The following is a 20456-nucleotide window of genomic DNA, read 5'->3' as shown; positions in this document are numbered from 1 at the left end:
CGCGTTGTAACAGTACACCAGCAGTCTTAGCACATCAAAAAGCAGAATCACAATTTTATTTCACAACATAAATAATATCCAACAATTATTATAGGAAACAATAATTAATTTATAATGCGTATAATGTAGATGAAATAGAATAAAACAATTAAGTGAATAGTTTAATGTTCATTTTTGTCTAGCGGACCTCCGACCCAGTTTCCCCTGTCCACTGTTTGTGTTTTTCTCTCCCTCGATTAATCCGAGATCGTCAAACCCAAGATCAGAGCATCTATTCTCAAAGTAGGTCCTCAGAGTCACGCTGGCTTTGCCAATTTGTGAGTGCCGCTTGTGGTAGAGAAGGCAGTTGGAGAAGATGAGATGGACATCTTGAACGAAATCACCGAGGGACGTACACTTTCCATTCTTGATCTTTTGTTTGATTGTGTGCAAATCCATTGGACTGGAGACAACTTCATGATAGTGTGGATACTGGAATGAAAAGAGTTAAATGGCATCAAAATACAACCTTAGAAATACGAAAATAATAGATAAAAAACATAAATATACGAGCATAGATCTACATACACAATTCATGTGTACACACAACAATCATAATCGCATGTACATGTACCTACAACACTGTGCATGCACTTAATTGTGACAATTAAGTTATGAAAACAGTACTTTTGATGTAAGGATGCTTTGAGAACACAGTATTTCCTGTGCCCAGAACCTAATTACATAACAACTGAGGACATGGTTTGACCCCTGTACAAATGTACATGCAAGCTTTGATACAGTACCTCTTTTTTGTTCACAGGAGCTTCAAAGTAGCTGCTCTCCCCTTTCTGCCTTATTTCTTGCCAAATGGCTTCACAGAGCTGCATCTCAAGACTTTTCTGTTCCCTCCTAGACGCATTGGTGTGAGACTTTGTACCTCGGGAACACTTGAGTTCGATTATGGATGCAATCAAAGACTCTGATTTTGAGGGTGTAGAGTCTAATTTAAGCTTCTTACGAGCACGGCTGTTTTCTACTACAGCTGTTAAGTTGTTGCACTGCCTTTTAAGTTTGTTTGAGGGTTGCTTTGGAGTCTTTTTAACACGTTGTGTTTTCGTAACTTGCCGTTTCTCAATAATTTTTTTCTTAGACGGTCTTCCTCGCTTCTTCTTTTCTGGTACGGGCACCTCATTGGTCACTCTGGAGCGTGTGACCATCTTTACGTCTTCTTCATCATCCTCTTCACTTTCCTCGCTAATCTCGGCCTCACTTTCCATATCCATCACGGGCTCTTCGTCTAATTCAACTTCGCTATCACTTGATTCCACTTCGATCAAAACCACCCTCCGCCCTCGTCGCGATTTCACCGGAGTAACAGGGTTACAGTAATAACAATACCAGTCTCCATCAGGGATTTGCTTGAGGGGGGGCTTCAGGCAGTACGTATGGTAACCATGGTCACAGCCATCACAGAGAAGAAGAAACTCGTCACCACATTTTCGACGACAGATTCGACAACGAACATTTAGAAGCGACTTACTCCACATTACAGCACGTTCGAGTGTGGCCAGATGAACGAATATCTGAGAGAAACTTGTAGATTGTCCTAGGGAGTCTTTCCACTGCTCGATACACAGATCGCTTTCCTTTATTGTATCCTCCTTCTTGGTTTTGCGTGATTGCTTCTTCGTGTCTACAGCAGTGCCTAGAGGAGGCATGAGAACTTTCTTTTCGATTCCGTCATGAATTTGTAGCAAGGCAGTAGACAGCTGAGAAGCTGAGAAGCTTATGTTGTGAGCCGTGCTTCCACTGGGTATAGGAGCACCCCCTTCTTCAGTGGTGGGATGAGGTGTTTCAGAAGTTTCTTGACTATTTGCAAGAATTGCCGCAGCTCCAGAATTTTCGATAGCTGCTCTCCATTCGATACGGTTGTCTGATACCTTCAAATGACCAAGGTTGCCCATTAAAATCTTGTCTTCAATGTCAAGTATCTGCTCTCTGAGATAGAGTTCCAAGTACTGATCCGCATTTTTAATAAGACCTTCACGAGGATTTCTTGGGCTGCCATCTGGATAAAATGGGCATTTACGCAACGTGCGCTCCAAATGCCTTCGATGAGTTTCGATTGCTTTCTTAAGTGCAACTTCTCGAGTCCCTCTTGGGTTGAGAGAGGCCAGTAGATTTTCGATGCCTTCGAGTGTGGCATAGTAGTACCACTTGGGAGCTGTGTCCGTTGCTTGATTAGTCATCTCAGTGGGTGTGGCTCCAACAGTAGTGTTTCTGGGCAAATAATTACAACATTTTGTACACGTGTGTAAAAGTACAAATTTAGTTACGTGTACATAAGCAGCCTGATTTAGAAAATGAATTACCAAAAGAAGCCATATACAACTGTACATAATATACATTGTACAAATTTAGTTCCGTGTACATGTACATATATAGCAGCCTGATTTAGTCTACTCTAGTGCAGGTAAAACTAGTCTACATAATTATAGACAAGAACACTCACATATGTGTAGAACACATAATAGCTGGTACAGGGTCAAATTTCCCAGCCAGGGTAGTATCACAATAGGCAGTTGTCTCAATTGCATCGTGGGATTCAACTCCATTCTCCAGCATAGTCTTCTGAATGGTGTCCGGTTGAGGTGTGGGTTCGACTGTTTTTTGATCCGACTCTTCAACAAAGAGTCCGGGTAGATTAGAGAACACCCAGTACTTGGAGTGATGTCTGTCCATGCCCAGTGGTTTGAGATTCACACCAGCAGAGGCCTCAAGCAGTTCTTCTCGAAGCTCAGCTAGATCTTCATTGATTCGAGCCATTCGTTCTTCTTCTGTTTCTTTTTCCTCCTCCTCTTTTTGTTTGCTCGATTGCGGACTTGGGGATTTGCTAGTTTTTCTCTTTGGTCTAGGAGGATTGTCCGGGACTTTGCTTGGATCGGCATTATTAGGAATCGTCTCTTCTTGACTCCTGTACGGTGATAAAAGTGACAATGAGTAAACATCTGGAATACTAGAAATTGAGCGTGGTAGCTACTGTTACACCATTCCCTAAAGAGAACCCAAACAACACCGTGCACTCTCATTTTTAAGTTAATTATGGTTAGACAGTTAATTAAGTGAGTGGACATACAATTATGGTTAGACAGTTGATTAAGTGAGTGGGCATACAATGCAATTATGGTTCACCAATCTATCAATAGATGGCACTTGAACTCAACCTCCGTTAACAGTATTGGGTTTTTTCTAAGCCTTACAATTATACCACACCATCGCGGACATTACATGTACCTATACATCAGAAGATATGACTATGTACAGCAATGGCATAGCGGCCTAATGTCTTTTAAGGCAAAAGTAGTGAATAGAAGAGCTCTCTAGTTTAGACTTGGGCTCAATATTGCTAAATCAGCATAAGCATGTACGGTTACTCACGTTTTATCTTCTGTTTCCCCCTTGTCAGCCTCCCCTTTAATTTTCTCCTTCTCCAACTTCGCCTTTTCTTTCTTCTCCTTAAACAGAGCAGACTTCTCTTCCCTCTTTCGTCTCTCCTCCGAGAACAGTATTTCTCTGATCTTCTTTCGAATACTCTTCACTCGAGCTGTTGTCTCTTCTATAAACTCTCTGGCATCCGCATAAGTGAGCAGCTGCATACACAGGGTCGACAGAATCTCCAGTTTGTCTTTGGCAGAGAAACCGTATATGGACAACTGACCGAGAGCCTCGACGACTTGGGGGCATCTCAAACGGAGACCAATCACTGGGTCGTCAGAATCTGTATACCCACCTCGACGGTAAACCCTGAATCTCTTTCGGCCCTCCGTATCTGAGTAACCTCCACTGGAGAGTAGGTGGAGCCTCAGTACCTCTGTACATGTGTAAGGGTCAAGGGTCATATCCTTGAGGTGGACTCTCTGGTTGGAATAGGACCAAAGTGCTGACTTTGCAGCGGATGCTTTGATGGTCTCAACACGAACATCGAGCGACTTTGGCTCGTCTTTTTCGACCTCCATCTCGTCATCATCAATTTCCTCGGGGGCCTCCTCTTTGGATTGCGATCGACTCTCTCGCTGCTCCATTGGTGACCCTTCTCCTTTAGAGGGCTCGGTTTTGTCTTCAGCAGTTTCTCGAGGGCTGATAAAACCTTTCTTGGCAGTGGCAACTCTGACATTGATCTGTCCTTCATGTTCCTCGTCCATAGTGGCAAAGACGGCCTGAGGGGAGTAACAACAAGAGTGTTTATGTAACATGAACACTAATAGGGGAAACACAATACAACTGGATATGTTATGCAGAGAGCACACGCACAGTGGGTACACAAACAGTGTGTGTTCTGAAATGTATCTTAGTAGCCATGCATGTGATACAGGGTCTAGTGGCAGGAAGAATGTATGACTCCAGGATATGCAATTCTTTCGTTATGCAGTACAAAATTGAACTCAGGAAGCACTTTAATAATAACCTACATGTAATGCTCACTAAAGTGTAGGGCAACCTCTGACATGTTACTGTTTCATGTGCCTTCACTACTATACAGAGACTTTCATTAGGGTTAGGGTTACGAATCAAGTAGGGGTACGTGGTACTAAAACAAAATAACGTAGCTGTATACATGTACACACACACAATAGCAGAATACACATGTAAGAGAGATCTTCTTACCTGGAGCAGAAACTTGACCATATCAAACAGCAGACTATCAATTTCATGGGTGGTGAGAGCAAACTCAATTTTATCTGCAACAAGATAATTTAATATCAAGACATTACACAGGTGTTACAATTAAGGGCTAATAAAATCAATTAGTTAATTTCCATCCCCAGCAGGAGGGATTCATAGGTTGGGCAGGTGAAAACCTGCAATTACTATGGTGGCCCAGAGAGCTCGCAGAGTTGACCTTCACTAGTGGACAGTATGATTAAGGTTAGAGTATTGTGGTCCCTCATGAATCTTGGCAGATTCAAAGAAGTCTGCTGTGCTTATATAAACATCAATTCTGCCATGATTATGAAGATGCATGAATGAGACAAGAGGGCAAAAACCGCAAGTATACACATGTAGACTTATAAGAGCAGTAAGTACTTGAAGCAAGCTTGCTTGGCATCTATACGTAGCTAAGTACCGAAGAGATATCCGTTGTAGAAGTCCATACGGGCGAGTAAAAGCTAAGAGTAGACGGTAAGTATCTAAAAATACGCAAGAGACATCTGCGTCTTTTTTTTAGTCTGGCCCTGCTGCTATCTTTCTTTAATTAGATAGATAGTTAAGGGTTTATCCACGCTAAAATTGGACGCAAGAAAACTCCAGTACAATGTGTATAAAGTTCCACTAAAAGCATACCGTAGAAACTGGATTATTAGCGCATGCACTTTTAGGGTCAATAGCAGAGCTCTACACGCTTATATTCGAGAATGCGCCTATAATGCAGTCATTTTGAGCCCCACCCAGCAACCGGATGTCTCTGTGATGAGAGCTGACTCGCAAGCTGGCTAGAAAGTGAGCAAGCAGGCAACCCTAACTGGATCTATATCATACTATTATGTTACAGTTCATTTTACAGTTCATTTACATCACTCATTTATAAAAACATTCATATTGCATATTGACCAGGCAGGAACTTGGAATAAAAGGATCCATGTCTCACATTCTCTCAGCATGATCAGACAAGGTAACAGCATGCCCAGAGAGTCCTTACAGATGGATATCACCAGCTATATAGCTATCATGCACTGTACAAGCTAACTAGCTCATAGATAAACAAAATTAGCTGATCAATTCTAAAATTTCACTAATAACCTTCGCATAATTGGAAAAGCGCTTCAATTTGAGTATAAAAAGCCTGCAGTTGAGCAAGCGCTTAAAATAAAGAGCCGAGTAAGCGCTAATAATCCAGCGATAATGATATTCATATTCTATACCTTCATGTGGGTGAAACACAATTCCTGACCTTAGCAGGGTGTCATACAGGGGGGATATCCCCCCCTTTTTTGCATTCAGGTACGACTGAGTGTTCATAGCTGGAAATTTTTACATACTATAACAGGGTATAAATAACAGTTGACCTTTTTTTAGAAAATGTTCTGGTTACTTTTCTTATTTCCCCCCTATACTTCAAAATCCTGTATGACACCCTGCTTACCCTTTGCTAGTAGAGAGTGTAGTAAAAGCTCACCTAGCTACGTAGCAAGGTGCTGACCTTTTTAATTGTTACACGCAGATAGCTAGTATTATAGAGCAACATGGACAGCAGGCACAACACTAGGCTACGGTTAAACAGTAAGCTGGTTGAGCTTGTTTGTGTGCTGATGTTTGTTCCTATCTACAAGTACATATACGTTGATCTAGTCGTAGGTTGAATACAATAATTTATACACGTTCTACTCAACGGTTGGTCTCCAAAAATAAGAATTGTTCACTAAACAGCTGTAGAGTAGATCATGTATATAGCAAGACTACGAATTACATGATTGTAGGCCTATTAATGACCGTATTACTAGAATATTTTGCGGGTGAAAAACCTTTGCGAATGAGCCAAATCAGCAGAAAAGTTGACCCTTTGCGATCTAACTATTGCGTTCTGGCAAGGATCGTGTGTATTTATTTACTAGTAATAATTGGATTTTATTGTTGTGAATTGATCAACCCTCGCAAATCTCGCAAATGTTTGATTCTCTCAAAACATTCTAGTAATACGGTACATGTAAACCTACAACTACATGTAGACTCAACCAGCTTACTGTTCAACCGTAGCCTAGGGTTGTCCCTGCTCCATGTTGCTCTATAATAAAAGCATCAGTTTTGAGTGTAGCAAAGATAAGGTCAGCACCTCGCTGCGTACCTAGGTGAGCTTTTACTAGAAAATGAACCTTCCACTAGCAAAGGTGATCTTCGAAAAATTAGACCCCTCCCCCGCTATACAATGACTCTCTACCAGTGAAGGTCAATCTCTCTACTGGCGAAGGTCAACTCTGTGAACTCTCTGCGCACCGTAAATTACATCAGATTTGAACAGTATGTAAAATGCCTAATGTAGTACGCCTGATGCCTAATGCTGTGATGCTCTTTTCCAAATCCACCCATCTTGGCTCATTTTGATGATCTTTACCAGAAAATTCATCAGTACGATAATTACGCTGCTGCTAGTAGTAACCACACAAGTCATGTATATGCCTACATGTACATTAACTGCAGTACCACAATGGATTTGGACTCGCCAAAAAAACTCAAGCACAATAATTACATGTAGCGCTAGTATATGTTTAAGCATGCCAATTATTCAGTCGAGCAGGCATTTTACTAGCCCCGTTCCCACCCGACGTTTCTCTATTGTAACGCTAGGTGTCGAAAAGAGGGCCTGCTACCTATTGCATGGGTGATAGTGTGCATGCGTTTCAAATTACCCAGAATATGGTTTCAAATTACCCAGAATATGGTTTCAAATTACCCAGAATATAGTTACAAATTACCCAGAATATGGGTAATCGTACTACGAAGGTAAAACTATAAGTAAATTATACATAATAGTTAGATACTGTTTAGGAGGTATCTATGGGAATTATAAGCCCAAAGGCCTGCTGTAGTATCCCGAGCGAAGCGAGGGTACTACGAGTGCCTGCGGGCTTATAATTCCCATAGATACCGACTAAACAGTATCTAACGAGTTTAGTTGCTAGGTTCATTTCAAAAACTAACCGAAAGAATGGACACGGACGAAGACCTAGGCCTAGACAAGCTCTTTTCTGAAGAAGTACTCGGCTTAATAATGACCGAGCCCATAGACCCCGCCCTCTATGACATAAATGTGGAGGCGGAGCTGGCTACTCTTTCTACAGAACAAAGAAAGGAGGAGGAGCTGGACGAGCCAACAGAACCTGCACAATCTTCTCTACCTAACTCAAAGCGAATGAAGCTTTCTTCAAGCAGTGCCTCTACCTCCAAGCAAGTGCGTGCATTTGCACCTCAATTAACAAAATATGAGATGGAAAAATTGAAGAAGAGTGCTATTCCTAATAGCACAACTTCAGATACAAAGTACTGCTTCAAGCTATGGAATGACTGGTGTGAGTACCGATTAAAGTGCCATGGGGATGTTATTCCACTATTGAGTGACCTGAAATCCGAGGAACTATCGGAGAACCTGAAATGCTTCATTTTTCAGATTCGGAAGAACGATGGCTCAGAATTTCCCCCTGATACACTGCACCACATTGTGAGCGGCATACAGAGGTAACTAAAGTAAATTAGTCTGTACTAGGAATAATTATGTTTTGTAATACTTAATCTCCATGGCTGAGTTCTGTGAAGCTGTGGCTTATGCCATCTATTGCGTGGTCTAGTAGACTTCCACACTAGTTTGAAGCCAGAAGAGGCTCGCATCTACCTCTACGATAGTCGTACGTTGGGTTGTCTTCACAAGCAGCAGTTGGAAGCGCCACAGCTTGTACGGGATCAAGCTCAGACGTTCCGATCATACGACCATCGTAGAGGTAGTCTAGATGAGAGCCTTTTCTGGCTTCAGACTAGTGTGCAAGCCTTCAGTTCTAAACCAACGCAATAGAGAGTTAAGTTGTTTCACATAGATAGAAGCATATATTTGGGAAACGGGGATTCTCCAGATTCAGATTCCGGAAAATAAATAAGCGCATGCGCACTATCAATATATACCAGGCCGTATACTTCTCCTTCCAGAAAAATCGGCCTGGGATCGAGACTAGCAGACTCACCAAAGGTGATGTCTCCTCTGATGACCTCCCTGATGTTGAAGAGTGGTCCAAATGTGTGCAAGAACTCGAGCAACATTACGGCATCTCCAAACAGCTCTGGAGAGAGCTCTGTACTCACTGGCACGGGGGAGGGGAGTGGCTGTGTGTGTGTAAAAACAGTAAAAAAATTTTTGACCCATACCTTATGTACAATTAATGCAACACACTTTAAAGCATAAAAATTATGTTCTAATTAACACACACACACACACACACACACACACTTTTGTAGATCACTGCTGCTGCGTCTTAACACCCACCTTGCTATCTTCACAGAGAGTGTCTTCACGTGGCCTCAGCCATTCTTCTTGTTTCAGTCTCTCCCGTCTTTTTTCTTCGTGGAGCTCTCGCAGCTTCCTCAGACGCTCCTCCTTCCTCCTCTGTTTTTCTGCCTCCCTGAGAGCCAGGGTTAGATCTCTTTCCTCCTCCAAGCGTTTCTTGAGTGACTTCCATTCCTCGGCCGACATACTACCTTTAGGGACAGTGCTGCTTTTGAGATCAAGCTGCTTGAATTTCTTTGCCCTATTGAGGAGCTTTAGTGCCTCTGCAGTGCTGCGTGGAGTTTTAGGGGACTTCAGAAATTTGCTTCTCTTATTTGGAGTGTTTTGTATAGAAGTTGACTTGCGAATTTTAGACTTCTTGGCTGACTTTGACTTGCCCGGAGTTTTTCGTCCAGATATTGATACTCTCTTTTTGGATGAGGAGGCCAGAGAAGATGGACGAGGTTTTTTTGGTTTGGAGCCAGACATAAACGAAGGAGAGAGAGCAGATGAGTCAGGACTAAAGAAAGAGTTGATCTGGGACTGAGAGAGGGAGCGTTTCCTGGAGGAGGGAGATGGAGTGGGTAGAGTAGAGTCCACAGTGGAGGGACCAAGGTCAAACTTCCGAGCAAAATCTTCCTGCGGTGACACACAGAGAAATTGTACATTAATTGTCATGAGATTTCATAAATACCATGTACATGTTCATGTATGCCTTTAAAGCCATTGGTTAACCTAGATTTGGTCCGAATTACAAATACGTGTAGGTACGTGTGACATAAATACTTTCTCGTGAATAACCTGAGGGTGTATTGGCATATTTTGCACTATAAATAGATGGGTGTATGGGCCTATGGATTTTGCAGAAATAGCCCAGGGAAAGGTTGAAGTTGTGCAACATACATTACCCAATACACCATCAGAATTATACTAAAGCTGCTCACTTTCACAGTAAATGGATGTTTGTCACTCTTCCTGACCAGGACGCTTCTCAGTAGCAGCTTGAGCTTGGCCGAAGTGAACAGTCCTTTTGGTCTGCTTAATTCTGCAGCTTCTACCTCTCGTATCTTCTCGGGGTTAGCCTCATCTTTGACAACATAGCGATAGTCATCTGCGTTGAGCAATATTTCCGGGGTGAGGGGGATTAGTGGAGTGCGGGGCGTCTTAGGGATCTTGAAAACTGGCTTGACTGACGGTGTCACTGGTTTGAGGGTAGCATCAGAAGGCGTAGGGGTTACCTCAGAGATACCATTGCTAACCACATCGATGATCTCGCAATTGCTTGCTTCCCCATTTTGGGTGACTGTTTCAGGGCCTGTTTTTGTGGCGAGTTGATCAACGCTAGGAGTAGGGGGCTGTATGATTGAAGGACTGGTGGGAGGGGCTGGGGGAAGCACCTTGACGATTCTCACACTAGTACCAACTCTGCATGGACAGTATCTCAATGAGCTCAGTATAAAGTGTACTGTACTATGATATACCGTACAGCTCTCAAACAAAAGCATAGATAGGTTAGCCATCAGTTAATATTACCCACGCAGTATTAACAAACATATCGAAGGGTGTTACAATAAATTAATATAATTATATTGAAAAATGTGTGTGTACATCCTTCATCTACTGTACAGCACACAGTTCCTCACTTGATTACAGCAGTTTTGGTTTGAAAGTGGTCCACAATCTCCCCCTCTACAAATCTGTGCTTATAGAACGAGATGATCTCCTCGCAGAGGGTCTTGAGGTTTGTCCTCCGCGTATGGTGGATTAGTGAGAGGGCAGCCTTCTGGTAACAGGCCGACAAACTATCCAAATGTTTCTGAGCTTCTTCTTCGCTCTTTAGGGCTTGGCCATACGTGAGGTTAGACTTGCCAGAATGCTCACAGGTCCAAACCAGGCTCTCACACAGAAAATGGCGATTGAAAAATGACCTGTAGTGTGGAAACAAGGCGAAAAACGGGTGCAAATGTCAGCTGGAGCAGTCATTGACAACTACAATTTTCACGAAAAGCAGAGCATGCAAACATAAGACACCCTAAATAATGAGCTCCAATTATTGCCCTCTAGCTGAGGATGAGCTTGTATCCTGAGCATGTTGAATGCTTCTAAACACTAAATATACATTCTGCACACTCACTCATAATCTCTGAACACTTCTTTAGTAGCTGGACACACAAAAACCTCTTCGTCTGGTCGCAGGTCTTTGGGAACTGGCTGCAAATGGAAAGTCTTCTTGTGCAGGAGGGGCATTTTGTTGAGCTCAGCAGCTACAGGGGGTGTAAACTTGTAGACTGGTTTTTTGCCTCTTCAGATGATCTTTCCTCAGCAATTAAACGTCATAGACTGTGCTATATAACTATAGAAGCTATCAACAAGATCCCAATTGATCTTGAGGCTTTTGTAGACAGAAAGAAGAAGAAAAGAATCTCAAAGCTTATCAACCTGTCATTGAATTCCACCTCCTTCCCGCGACTACAGAATTTCTGTGAACCTCTCCGGATATTAATAACCAACAGTCTGACTTCCGGATACTAATAACCTTTGGCTGACCTTTGAATATAACATAACTTTGCTGTACATGTATCAGCACTTTAGTCATTCTTTGAGAACAGAGTGCTCTTTGAGAATTCTGTGAGCACAATGGCGTCCGGCTCCTCAAGTCAGGACCACCAGTTTCCCTCACATGGAGCTATCACAATGCCCTCACCGCTCCCAGAGCCAATGACACCTCTCACACAGTTCATTGATGTATGTAAGATTTTGCTGTGTTTGTGTATGTGTACCACATGTATAATTAATTATGTATGTGTAGCATGCTCGACTCAGGTGTGTTTTAGCTGCACATGTAGTCCATCTGCTGAGCAGTTGAATAGAGTTCCGACTACGTATGACTGAGAGAGGCACAGCGTATCTGAATATGCTACCAATGTAGACTGTTCGTAATTATACAGGGTTTCATCTTAGACGTATAGCTCCAGCGACAACAAAAGTAATGTTTTGGCGCGTGTGGGATGGTGTGTGTACTCTGCATGTGGAAGCTCGTGACAAGGTAGAGAGGTCTGCGGACACCCTCCCTAGGAAATGTTTCGAGTCTCTGAGATTGTCCTATTGAATCAAAATTGTTGGGTCGTTTTATACGAACTTTATAGTTACTGTTAGTATAAGTTTTGGTTCTTCCATCCCGTGGATTATGTCCATTGTTATTTATTTGTTACACATAATTATCTGCACCAGACACAACTGTTATACTTCATCCTTTGTTTTATCCCCCATAGCAACAACAAGCTCCACCACAAACACCTCAGTCCAATCACCCTCTTTCAAATGCTCCGGCCTCGAGTCTCATGCCCCCACCTTCGGCACCTCCCTCACACCATCCCCACTCTTCTGGTCCCTCCTCCTCTGGCAGCAGTTATCCTTCACTCGGAAGTCCTGCCTCCCCACAAACACCCATGTCCACACCAGAAAGCCTGGGCATCATCCCACAGCTACAGTGAGCCCCCCCCCCCCCTACACTATAATATCATATACATGCAAATAATTATACTCTGTCACCATTGGTAACTATTTGCCGAGATTTCAGCCCCCTCCCAATATTTTGGGCTCGTCGCTGGTCCTACATGTATATACACACGTATTAGGTCGCTAACCCCCAGAGTGGAAGCTGCTAGAATCCTTTAGCTACAATAACTTAATAATACGGTTGGTACATGTTCGAGTACAAGTGAGTTACTAGCAGGCGGAATGTTACATTTACTCATGATTTTCTTATTGCTGTACAGGAACATTGTGTCGACTGTGGATCTGGGGTGCAAGCTGAACCTTAAAGAGATTGCACTACATGCCAGAAATGCAGAGTATAATCCCAAGGTAAGACGTAGTAAGTATGTACATGTAGGACAGATGTCTGTAGTATGACAGAGTACAACCTTTCACCTCACTTAAAACATAAGTCAACCACATGCTTAGCATTTCTGCTTTTTGCTTTTAAAATTCCAGTGAGGCAAAGAGGGTTGTACCAATGTTGTATATAATTTATGTACAGTATATAGTGACATGTTTTTGTTGTTGTCGTTACTACATGGTTCATACATGTATCATGATCGTTTTGTGTGTGTCTTTGTAGCGTTTTGCTGCTGTGATCATGAGGATACGAGACCCACGGACCACTGCACTCGTGTTCAGCTCAGGCAAGATGGTGTGCACTGGAGCCAAGAGGTGAGCTCTTTATGTCTCTTTCTGACGTGTATTCTCTTAGTTAATGAACAGTTACTATTTGCACTGTGTCAGATTGTGTTCAGTAGCGAATAAAAAAATTGTATGTTTATCCTTTAACCATTAGTTTTGATATAATTGTTTGTTCCTTCAGTGTGGCACTGTCGAGACTGGCTGCCAGGAAGTATGCAAGAATAATTCAGAAGCTTGGTTTCCCAGTAAGTGCATGACCCCACAATGTGATGTGCGTGTTAGGTATGGCAATGTTACTTTCACATACAATGTATTCTGTATGTAGTGCTCAGTGTGTGTACTGTACACAGCTGTAATAGTAGACTTACAAATCCTTGTGTTCTCTTAGGTACATGTAGCACTGGGATTCACTTGGGCTACATGTACAGTCATGAAAGATAATTATGTACAATTTAAAGTAACACTGTAGAATATTATATTTAATTCACTCCCCCCTCCCTCCGCCTTCAGGCCCGGTTCACAAGCTTCAAGGTGCAGAACATGGTAGGCAGCTGTGACGTCAAGTTCCCCATTCGCCTGGAGGGGTTGGTAGTGAAGCACGGTCAGTTCTCGAGCTACGAACCGGAGCTGTTCCCGGGTCTCATCTACCGTATGGTTAGACCCAGGATTGTGCTACTAATTTTCGTGTCTGGGAAAGTTGTCCTCACAGGTGGGTAGTCCCTGAATACTTGGCTATTTGTTGTGGGCGTCATACTCCGTATAATTATATACATACATGTACAACCCAGAGGAGGTCTGACATGCGTGCAGCATGAAATATAAGTTCAGTCTTTGGGGTCACGTGATATGTCCAGGCCAAATGCACTAGCACTTGTAGTGATTTGTGCACGCATGTCGGACCTCCTCTGTGTACAACTACTAGAGGTCTAAACAGGAAGCTTATGGGAAGGACACTAGCTCTTTTGTCTCATATCCTTAAACATGTAGCACTCATTAGGCCAGCGTATATAGGACAATTAAAGGGCAGACTGCCATAAGCCATAAATTTCTGGATACATAATCAGGGTTTCATCTAGGATTAAAAGTTTAGGGGGGAAGGTTACGCACCCCGCAAAATGTTTGGCCACTCCCACATTTGTTGACCACACCCCCTATTACATGCTAGTGCATCATAGTTACATATTGCACATCATGGACAGTACTAATGATGATGTCATTATTATACAACAATTTTGGGGGGGAAGGTTCACCCCAGCCCCCCCCCCCCTAGATGAAATCCTGGTAATAGTGGGGCGGAGGGAGCATTCACCCCCTGGCCTGTGTTTTACTCCCCCTAGATGTTTGGTCGGTTATGTTACGCAATTGACAAGCACGTATAAACAAATCTTCTTATTGTTCCACATACTTCCAAAATGGTTTCATGCTAAGTCAGCTGAAATTGCGTCAGAAACGATGTCAGGCCAAATTTTCAACCTTTCATTTACTTGTACATGTTTGTATAATTATACACAATTTGCTCCCCCTACCCATAAATCCTGGATGCAGCCCTGAATAGTATACATGTGTGTGCTTAACGCTGTACACATTAGTATGGTCTTCCTTGTAAATACAGGTGCCAAAGAGGAGAGTGAGATCATGGAAGCATTCAACAACATTTACCCCATCTTGAAGAAGTTTAAGAAGTCGTAGCCACTGGCTAGATCACTAATGACACTTAATGAACTCCATTGGGATATTACTCTCCAAATTGCAGCTATCTTATTGTTTGTTTGTTGACATGCCTCTGTTAATTTATTACATGTTTGACTTGTTTCTATTATTATAATCTCGAAAACTTCAACAATGACATTGTCTTAATAACAATACATTGACATGTAGCATGAACTAATAAGAAATAAGTGACTACAAACCGAGAGCATTCTTGACAATAGAGTCTAACCTCTTCTCAGCCAAAAACTTCACTACTTTATCGGGTACTAGCAATTTACAGTCTCCCTCCATAAGCCTCTCCTTGAAAATAAATCTTAACACATCCACTGCCATGATTCGCTGAACAGTGACCCTCTCAGTAGCATGCTCCCTTGCACACTGCAGCAGCAGAGCTATCAGGCCTGTCACTGCAGACGCTGCCAAACTCGACCCACTTGTAACTTGCACATGATTCGGATCGTCCACACAAGCACACACGATATCATCACCCAAAGTAAGAGCATCGATTCTTGGAGACACATCACTGGACGTATTTGAAGAAACTGATAGAACATTTCTATATGCTGCAGGATAGGCTAAAGGCGATGAATCATCAGAGCTGGCAACACACACAACACCTTGCCTCTTTAAATCATCAATGAGATCTTCGATAGCTAGGACATTTCTTTCAAATTTAAATGACAAGAAAACGATCCGAATTTTGTTCTTTTCACGAGTAGCTTCGTCTTGGCTGTAATGGTTGAGCCGACAATCGCAGCAATTTTTCTCCTTCTCAGTGGTAGAGTTATGGTCAAATATCCACTGCAATGCTTTCTCTACAGCTTGCGCATTATTATCGCACCGTTTATCACCAACTCGACACACAACCAAAGAAGCATTAGGTGCAACCCCTACTGGCAAAACATCTCCACGATCGACAAACTTTTTTGTATCAGGGGTACATTTGATGTGTCGGCCAGCAACCACACTAGCAACAGTAGTACCGATAGCCTCGGAGTCGGAATCACGATAGTCACTCAGATTTTCACCAACAAAGTTTATAGCGTAGGCCACAGTCCCAACTGCAAATACAGGGTGATCGGAGAGGATACCAGTGCCCAGAATGGCGATGAGTGTGTTGTCTCCTTTGGGGCTGTCACTGAGAGTGTCCAACTTCCAGTGGTGGTAGGCAAAGTATGTGGGCAAGGAAGAAGTGGCTGTGTAAAAATACATAATTATCATTGCAGAGCCTTGCAGTGTGTTGATATATCAAAGGACTGACCTACCTACATACCTGTTTATATGATTGTACATGCAGTAATACCTAATGCTTCAGTCTCCTCATTCTGTGGTGCGTGAAGAACTGTACCAACTCTTCCATCAGGACCATCACTCTCTACAGTGCAGCAAACACAAGAGGTTTTTATAAAGTATTGCAAAGAGAGTGGGCATGTACATATTTATTAACATTGCCTGCGTTGGTTGCTCTGAATAGCCTGAACACTATACAGGTGGTTACTTACAACTAGCAACAATAATTAAAGTATACCTCCATTACGAGCAAGTGGGTCTGGATCAGGAACTAGAGCAGCTTCTTTCACTGTAAGAGTAATTTTATGATTGCATGGATTGTATTTATATGACCTATCTACATACACTAACAGTCCTGTATAAAATTATACACACCTACGTAGCTTGCGTTATTTGATTGTATAGTAATACGTACCTAACGTTTCAATCTCCTCATTCTGTGGTGGGTGAAGAACTGCACCAACTCTTCCATCACTCTCTAAAACAAACACAAGAGAGGTGTGTTAAGAGAGTGTATATAATTATTAACATTGAGCCCACGCTGGCTGTTACTAATACATTTTAGTCCAATGCAACAATTTGAGCATATAAGTACCTCCATTAGGAGCAGTTGGCAGTTGGTCAGCTTGGTCTGGATCAGGAACTAGAGCAGTTTCCATAATGACTGTATATAAGCATTGTAAGAGTGATCTTGACTGCAGTATAGAGGGCGTGCGCTTCACTTACTTTTTTGATAGGTACCAAACGAAGCACACAACATACCTTCAAGGAGTGAAAATACAATGCCATCAAGCATATACCGTAATACACATACTGCACATGCATTCCAACCTATAACACTACATGAAACGGGAGTATGCAGTAGCTGAAGTACATGCTATAGATGCAGGTGACAGAAAATGTTATAGCTACACTAACTGGGGCGGCTTTCATTTACTATAGTACCAAGGTACCATAATTACAGCAGGTTATTTTCGTATTGCGTAAATTTTTTTCTAGAGTATGATACGAAAATTAAAACTGTGAATTTTTTCTGGGCACAATGGAATATCCTGAGTTGTACGAATGTTTTAAACAATAATTATGTGCACCAACGCAAATTACTGCATGTATAGACATTTTTTCGGCTTACTTTATACTCCCATCAACCAACCAGCCTGATAGACAAAAATGGCGTAGAACAAACTCACTATCTCGGCGAGAGCTTTTCATGATTTTTTTGTTGATATTCAAAGCGAGGTTGCCCTTGTTGAGCACATCTCTGAGCACAGAGGCAATACTGTCCCAGGTGATATTCAATCTCTTGTGGTTGCTGGCAATGTACGAGAATAGGGCCATCTTCTGGTCCTCAATGTCTGCACGAGGGGCGTGTGTATATAACATGCAACATGATTTCAAAGGGATGATGGTACAGAAATTAATGTCAACAGCTGAACAGCGCACTCATTTAAAAGGGGCCAACATTGGAAAATACTGCACATAGATTAACGCTGATACTAATAATATTGTGTGTGAAAACATTTACAACTGAGCACATTTTCGATGTTCCTTGTCAAGACAGAACTCACCGAGTTTGTTATTATCCAGGATGTGCTCAATTCCCAGCCCTACCCCTAACAAATGGGGTTCCGTGACCGTGAGTAGCTCTTGGGTCAACACAGTCAGGGTGAGAGCTGGAAACTCTGAGCCTCCACTACCTACACAATAATAAAAAGGTGATCAATTCGCATTTAACTTACTTGATTCAATTGCAGTTTCTTTTTGTGATTCATGTTCACCTGTGTATAGAACAAATACAATAGTCCTATTCGTTTAAGAGCCTGGAATTTTGATTGCTTTTTAAACGCCCACTAACTACTTCCTGTATAGCTTCCGCAGTAAAATTGTGCTGAGCTGGCACACCCTTTTACATTGAAGTCATTGTAAAACAATGCGTTTTTGCAGCCTCTGCATTCTGCAATGCATGCGCTATTATTCTAAATAAAGGAAGTTTGTGAAATATTGAAGTAAGAGCTACACAATGGTTTTTGTCCCAGAGAGTGTTTGTCAACTATCAGTGAGCTAGCTGGTCTTGAAGATACCTACTATATACACAGTAAGTGCAGTATAGTGCAGTAGTAGTAGATCTAAGAGGTAAACTAATGCTCCAAGATGGTGGAACATCTCCTCTACACACTTCTGCAGATGCCTACTATGTATATAAGATGTTCCATCATCCTTGAGCATTAGACTACCTCTTAGATCTACTACTATTGCACTTACTGTGTGTATAGTAGGTATCTTCAAGACCAGCTAGCTCACTGATAGTTGACAAAAACTCTCTGGGACAAAAACCATTGTGTAGCTCTTACTTCAATATTTCACAAACTTCCTTTACTTAGAATAATAGCGCATGCATTGCAGAATGCAGAGGCTGCAAAAACGCATTGATTTTACAATGACTTCAATGTAAAAGGGCGTGCCAGCTCAGCACAATTTTACTGCGGAAGCTATACAGGAAGTAGTTAGTGGGCGTTCAAATAGCAATCAAAATTCCAGGCTCTTAAACGAATAGGACTATCATACAGCCAAATGAACCTGCAATTGAGGCAGTCGAACCGGATAAATGCACAAAAAAGCTTAATTGAAGCTGGATTATTAGCACGTACTTGACGTACTATAAGCGTATCTTTATTTTAAGCGCATGCTAGCTCAACTGCAGGTTTTTTATACTCGAATAAGTACTGAAGAAGTGAACAAAGTTGAGAGTGAACGGTCAATCCTTATATTATATCATAGATTAAAAATTAGAGGGATTGGAAACAGATGTAGATGTCATAGTTTACTGCAGTTTTCCAGGTGCGGTTAAGCATCCCTTTGATCTTATCCGCGTTTCGCTTTTTAATTAGTGAAAACGATAGCATTTACTTAGCTGCTCGAAAAACTTTGCTATAAGAGACGACCATTCAGGCAGGTATTGTTTATAGACAGTCTTTACCAGTGCCTCGTGCTGTTATTGGGGAAATTTCGAGGTAAGCCGCCTCCTACAGCTGTTTTTGTCTTGATTTCACAGCCATATAGTGCTAGCATAAATCCAGCAAGAACGTTTTATTAGCACTACATTTCCTTTCTAGACATGGACTGGTGATAAATACTTTAGCTAGATTAGGATTGGCTGACAGAAAAAGGCCCCCCCTAGACACAAGACAGTAATTTCGGTCTTGCATCCAAAGGTCCTCTATGTAAGCCATCATACAGCAGCATCTCTAACAACGCTTCTCGTCCTCACAGACACTACTGTACTGGTTCTAGTCTTGTTACTACAATTATTTATTCTTTGTGTAAGAACACAGCCTCGGTCGATTAAACCGCGGGGAAACACGGATCGTACTTTGAGGGTACTTCCGTTTCCAACCCCCCTCTTTCCTATATACGTATATCTATGCTTATATTCACTCACACTTCCTCCTTGCTTTTTGGAGCAAAGTCACAAGATCTCCAGTCCACAACCCAACACTTGTGAATATACTGATGAGTATATCAAAATTCCCACTGTTTTGCTTCACTAAATCGGGCATAGCATCGACAACCAAACGTGCTTTGGCTTGCTTTGTGAGCGTCTGCAGACCAAGCTCGTCTCGCAGGTTCTCGGAGATGAGAAACTTTACCATCAGCATGTCGGCTACGCCCTGAGGGTCTTGACTAATGGTGTTCACCAGAAGATCTCGATACTCTGTTATTACTTGATACTCAGGAGAAGCCATGTTTAGCTGCTGTGACAGGATTCGTGGTCAGATGCAAATTATAAATCTTAACTTACCTAGATAGCTGGATTTCTGGCAGGGTTAGGTAATCCACCCTTTGACTTGATAAATACAGTACTAGTAAGCATGAAGCCTCTGCCTAGCGCTCAAGACATGTGAAATCAGTACATCCTGTATCCTGTATTTTGGCTTACCGCTCTTTACCAGGTTCAATTTCATGTATAAAGTTCTTTGATAATAAATTATTGCATGCAGACTATCATATAGCTAGATCTAGTATAAAGGAATTAGTGACTACAAACCAAGAGCATTCTTGACAACAGACTCTCCATTAGCCTCTCCTTGAACTCAACACATTCACTGCCATGATTCGCTGAACCTCTCGGTACGGTAGCATGCTCTAAGTTATATCACTAAGCGCCACTCCAATATAACCAATAAAATTATAACCACCAAACTGCATTTTTCTCGTTTTATTTATGCATCACAGGAAAATTATATTTCTTTTGGCACTGTATTTA

General features: G+C 42.1%; 3 protein-coding genes across 5 annotated transcripts; 1 reads left to right on the top strand and 2 right to left on the bottom strand.

The window, feature by feature from the left end:
- Positions 1 to 34: 34 nt before the first annotated feature.
- Positions 35 to 11494, bottom strand: LOC135349153 (bromodomain adjacent to zinc finger domain protein 1A-like). The gene is made up of 10 exons (XM_064547645.1): positions 11142 to 11494; positions 10651 to 10935; positions 9952 to 10432; positions 9008 to 9646; positions 8709 to 8847; positions 4648 to 4721; positions 3421 to 4199; positions 2495 to 2956; positions 786 to 2262; positions 35 to 471 (listed from the first exon to the last, which is right to left on the bottom strand). Exons 1-10 carry the CDS (start codon positions 11252 to 11254, stop codon positions 169 to 171), a joined length of 4752 nt encoding a protein of 1583 aa, XP_064403715.1. The 5' UTR covers positions 11255 to 11494; the 3' UTR covers positions 35 to 168.
- Positions 11495 to 11549: 55 nt separating this feature from the next.
- LOC135349158 (uncharacterized) lies at positions 11550 to 15035 on the top strand. Its single transcript, XM_064547654.1, has 7 exons — positions 11550 to 11752; positions 12280 to 12497; positions 12787 to 12874; positions 13131 to 13222; positions 13374 to 13437; positions 13703 to 13901; positions 14805 to 15035. Exons 1-7 carry the CDS (start codon positions 11645 to 11647, stop codon positions 14879 to 14881), a joined length of 846 nt encoding a protein of 281 aa, XP_064403724.1. The 5' UTR covers positions 11550 to 11644; the 3' UTR covers positions 14882 to 15035.
- Positions 14994 to 20142, bottom strand: LOC135349155 (uncharacterized). 3 transcript variants are annotated; one of them, XM_064547648.1, is made up of 11 exons: positions 19992 to 20142; positions 19632 to 19941; positions 17932 to 17970; positions 17761 to 17889; positions 17383 to 17547; positions 16919 to 16954; positions 16788 to 16856; positions 16608 to 16670; positions 16431 to 16481; positions 16206 to 16277; positions 15028 to 16098 (listed from the first exon to the last, which is right to left on the bottom strand). In XM_064547648.1, the coding sequence occupies exons 2-11, from the start codon at positions 19933 to 19935 to the stop codon at positions 15095 to 15097; spliced, it is 1932 nt and encodes a 643-aa protein (XP_064403718.1). In that variant the 5' UTR covers positions 19936 to 19941; positions 19992 to 20142; the 3' UTR covers positions 15028 to 15094. The 3 variants fall into 3 exon arrangements, with proteins under 3 accessions (XP_064403719.1, XP_064403718.1, XP_064403717.1); XM_064547647.1 differs by having other exon boundaries at positions 19632 to 19944; positions 19992 to 20129; XM_064547649.1 differs by lacking the exon at positions 17932 to 17970 and having other exon boundaries at positions 14994 to 16098; positions 19632 to 19944; positions 19992 to 20129.
- Positions 20143 to 20456: the final 314 nt, after the last annotated feature.

This window comes from Halichondria panicea, chromosome 15 (genome assembly GCF_963675165.1).
Source record: "Halichondria panicea chromosome 15, odHalPani1.1, whole genome shotgun sequence".
NCBI classification, from domain to species: Eukaryota; Metazoa; Porifera; class Demospongiae; order Suberitida; family Halichondriidae; genus Halichondria; species Halichondria panicea.
The sequence above is the reverse complement of the archived record's forward strand: the minus strand, read 5'-3'. Positions and strand labels throughout refer to the sequence as shown.

Coding starts and splice junctions, on each gene's coding strand:
- LOC135349153 (XM_064547645.1), bottom strand. CDS start 11,254: ATGCCCCTCCTGCACAAGAAGACTTTCCATTTGCAGCCAGTTCCCAAA. Junction 10,936..11,141: donor GAAGTGTTCAGAGATTATGA/GTGAGTGTGCAG, acceptor TCCACACTACAG/GTCATTTTTCAATCGCCATT. Junction 9,647..9,951: donor AACATCCATTTACTGTGAAA/GTGAGCAGCTTT, acceptor GTGTCACCGCAG/GAAGATTTTGCTCGGAAGTT.
- LOC135349158 (XM_064547654.1), top strand. CDS start 11,645: ATGGCGTCCGGCTCCTCAAGTCAGGACCACCAGTTTCCCTCACATGGA. Junction 12,498..12,786: donor GGCATCATCCCACAGCTACA/GTGAGCCCCCCC, acceptor ATTGCTGTACAG/GAACATTGTGTCGACTGTGG. Junction 13,438..13,702: donor TTCAGAAGCTTGGTTTCCCA/GTAAGTGCATGA, acceptor CTCCGCCTTCAG/GCCCGGTTCACAAGCTTCAA.
- LOC135349155 (XM_064547648.1), bottom strand. CDS start 19,935: ATGGCTTCTCCTGAGTATCAAGTAATAACAGAGTATCGAGATCTTCTG. Junction 17,548..17,760: donor CCTGGATAATAACAAACTCG/GTGAGTTCTGTC, acceptor CCCCTCGTGCAG/ACATTGAGGACCAGAAGATG. Junction 16,955..17,382: donor GAAAAGCTCTCGCCGAGATA/GTGAGTTTGTTC, acceptor CACTCCTTGAAG/GTATGTTGTGTGCTTCGTTT.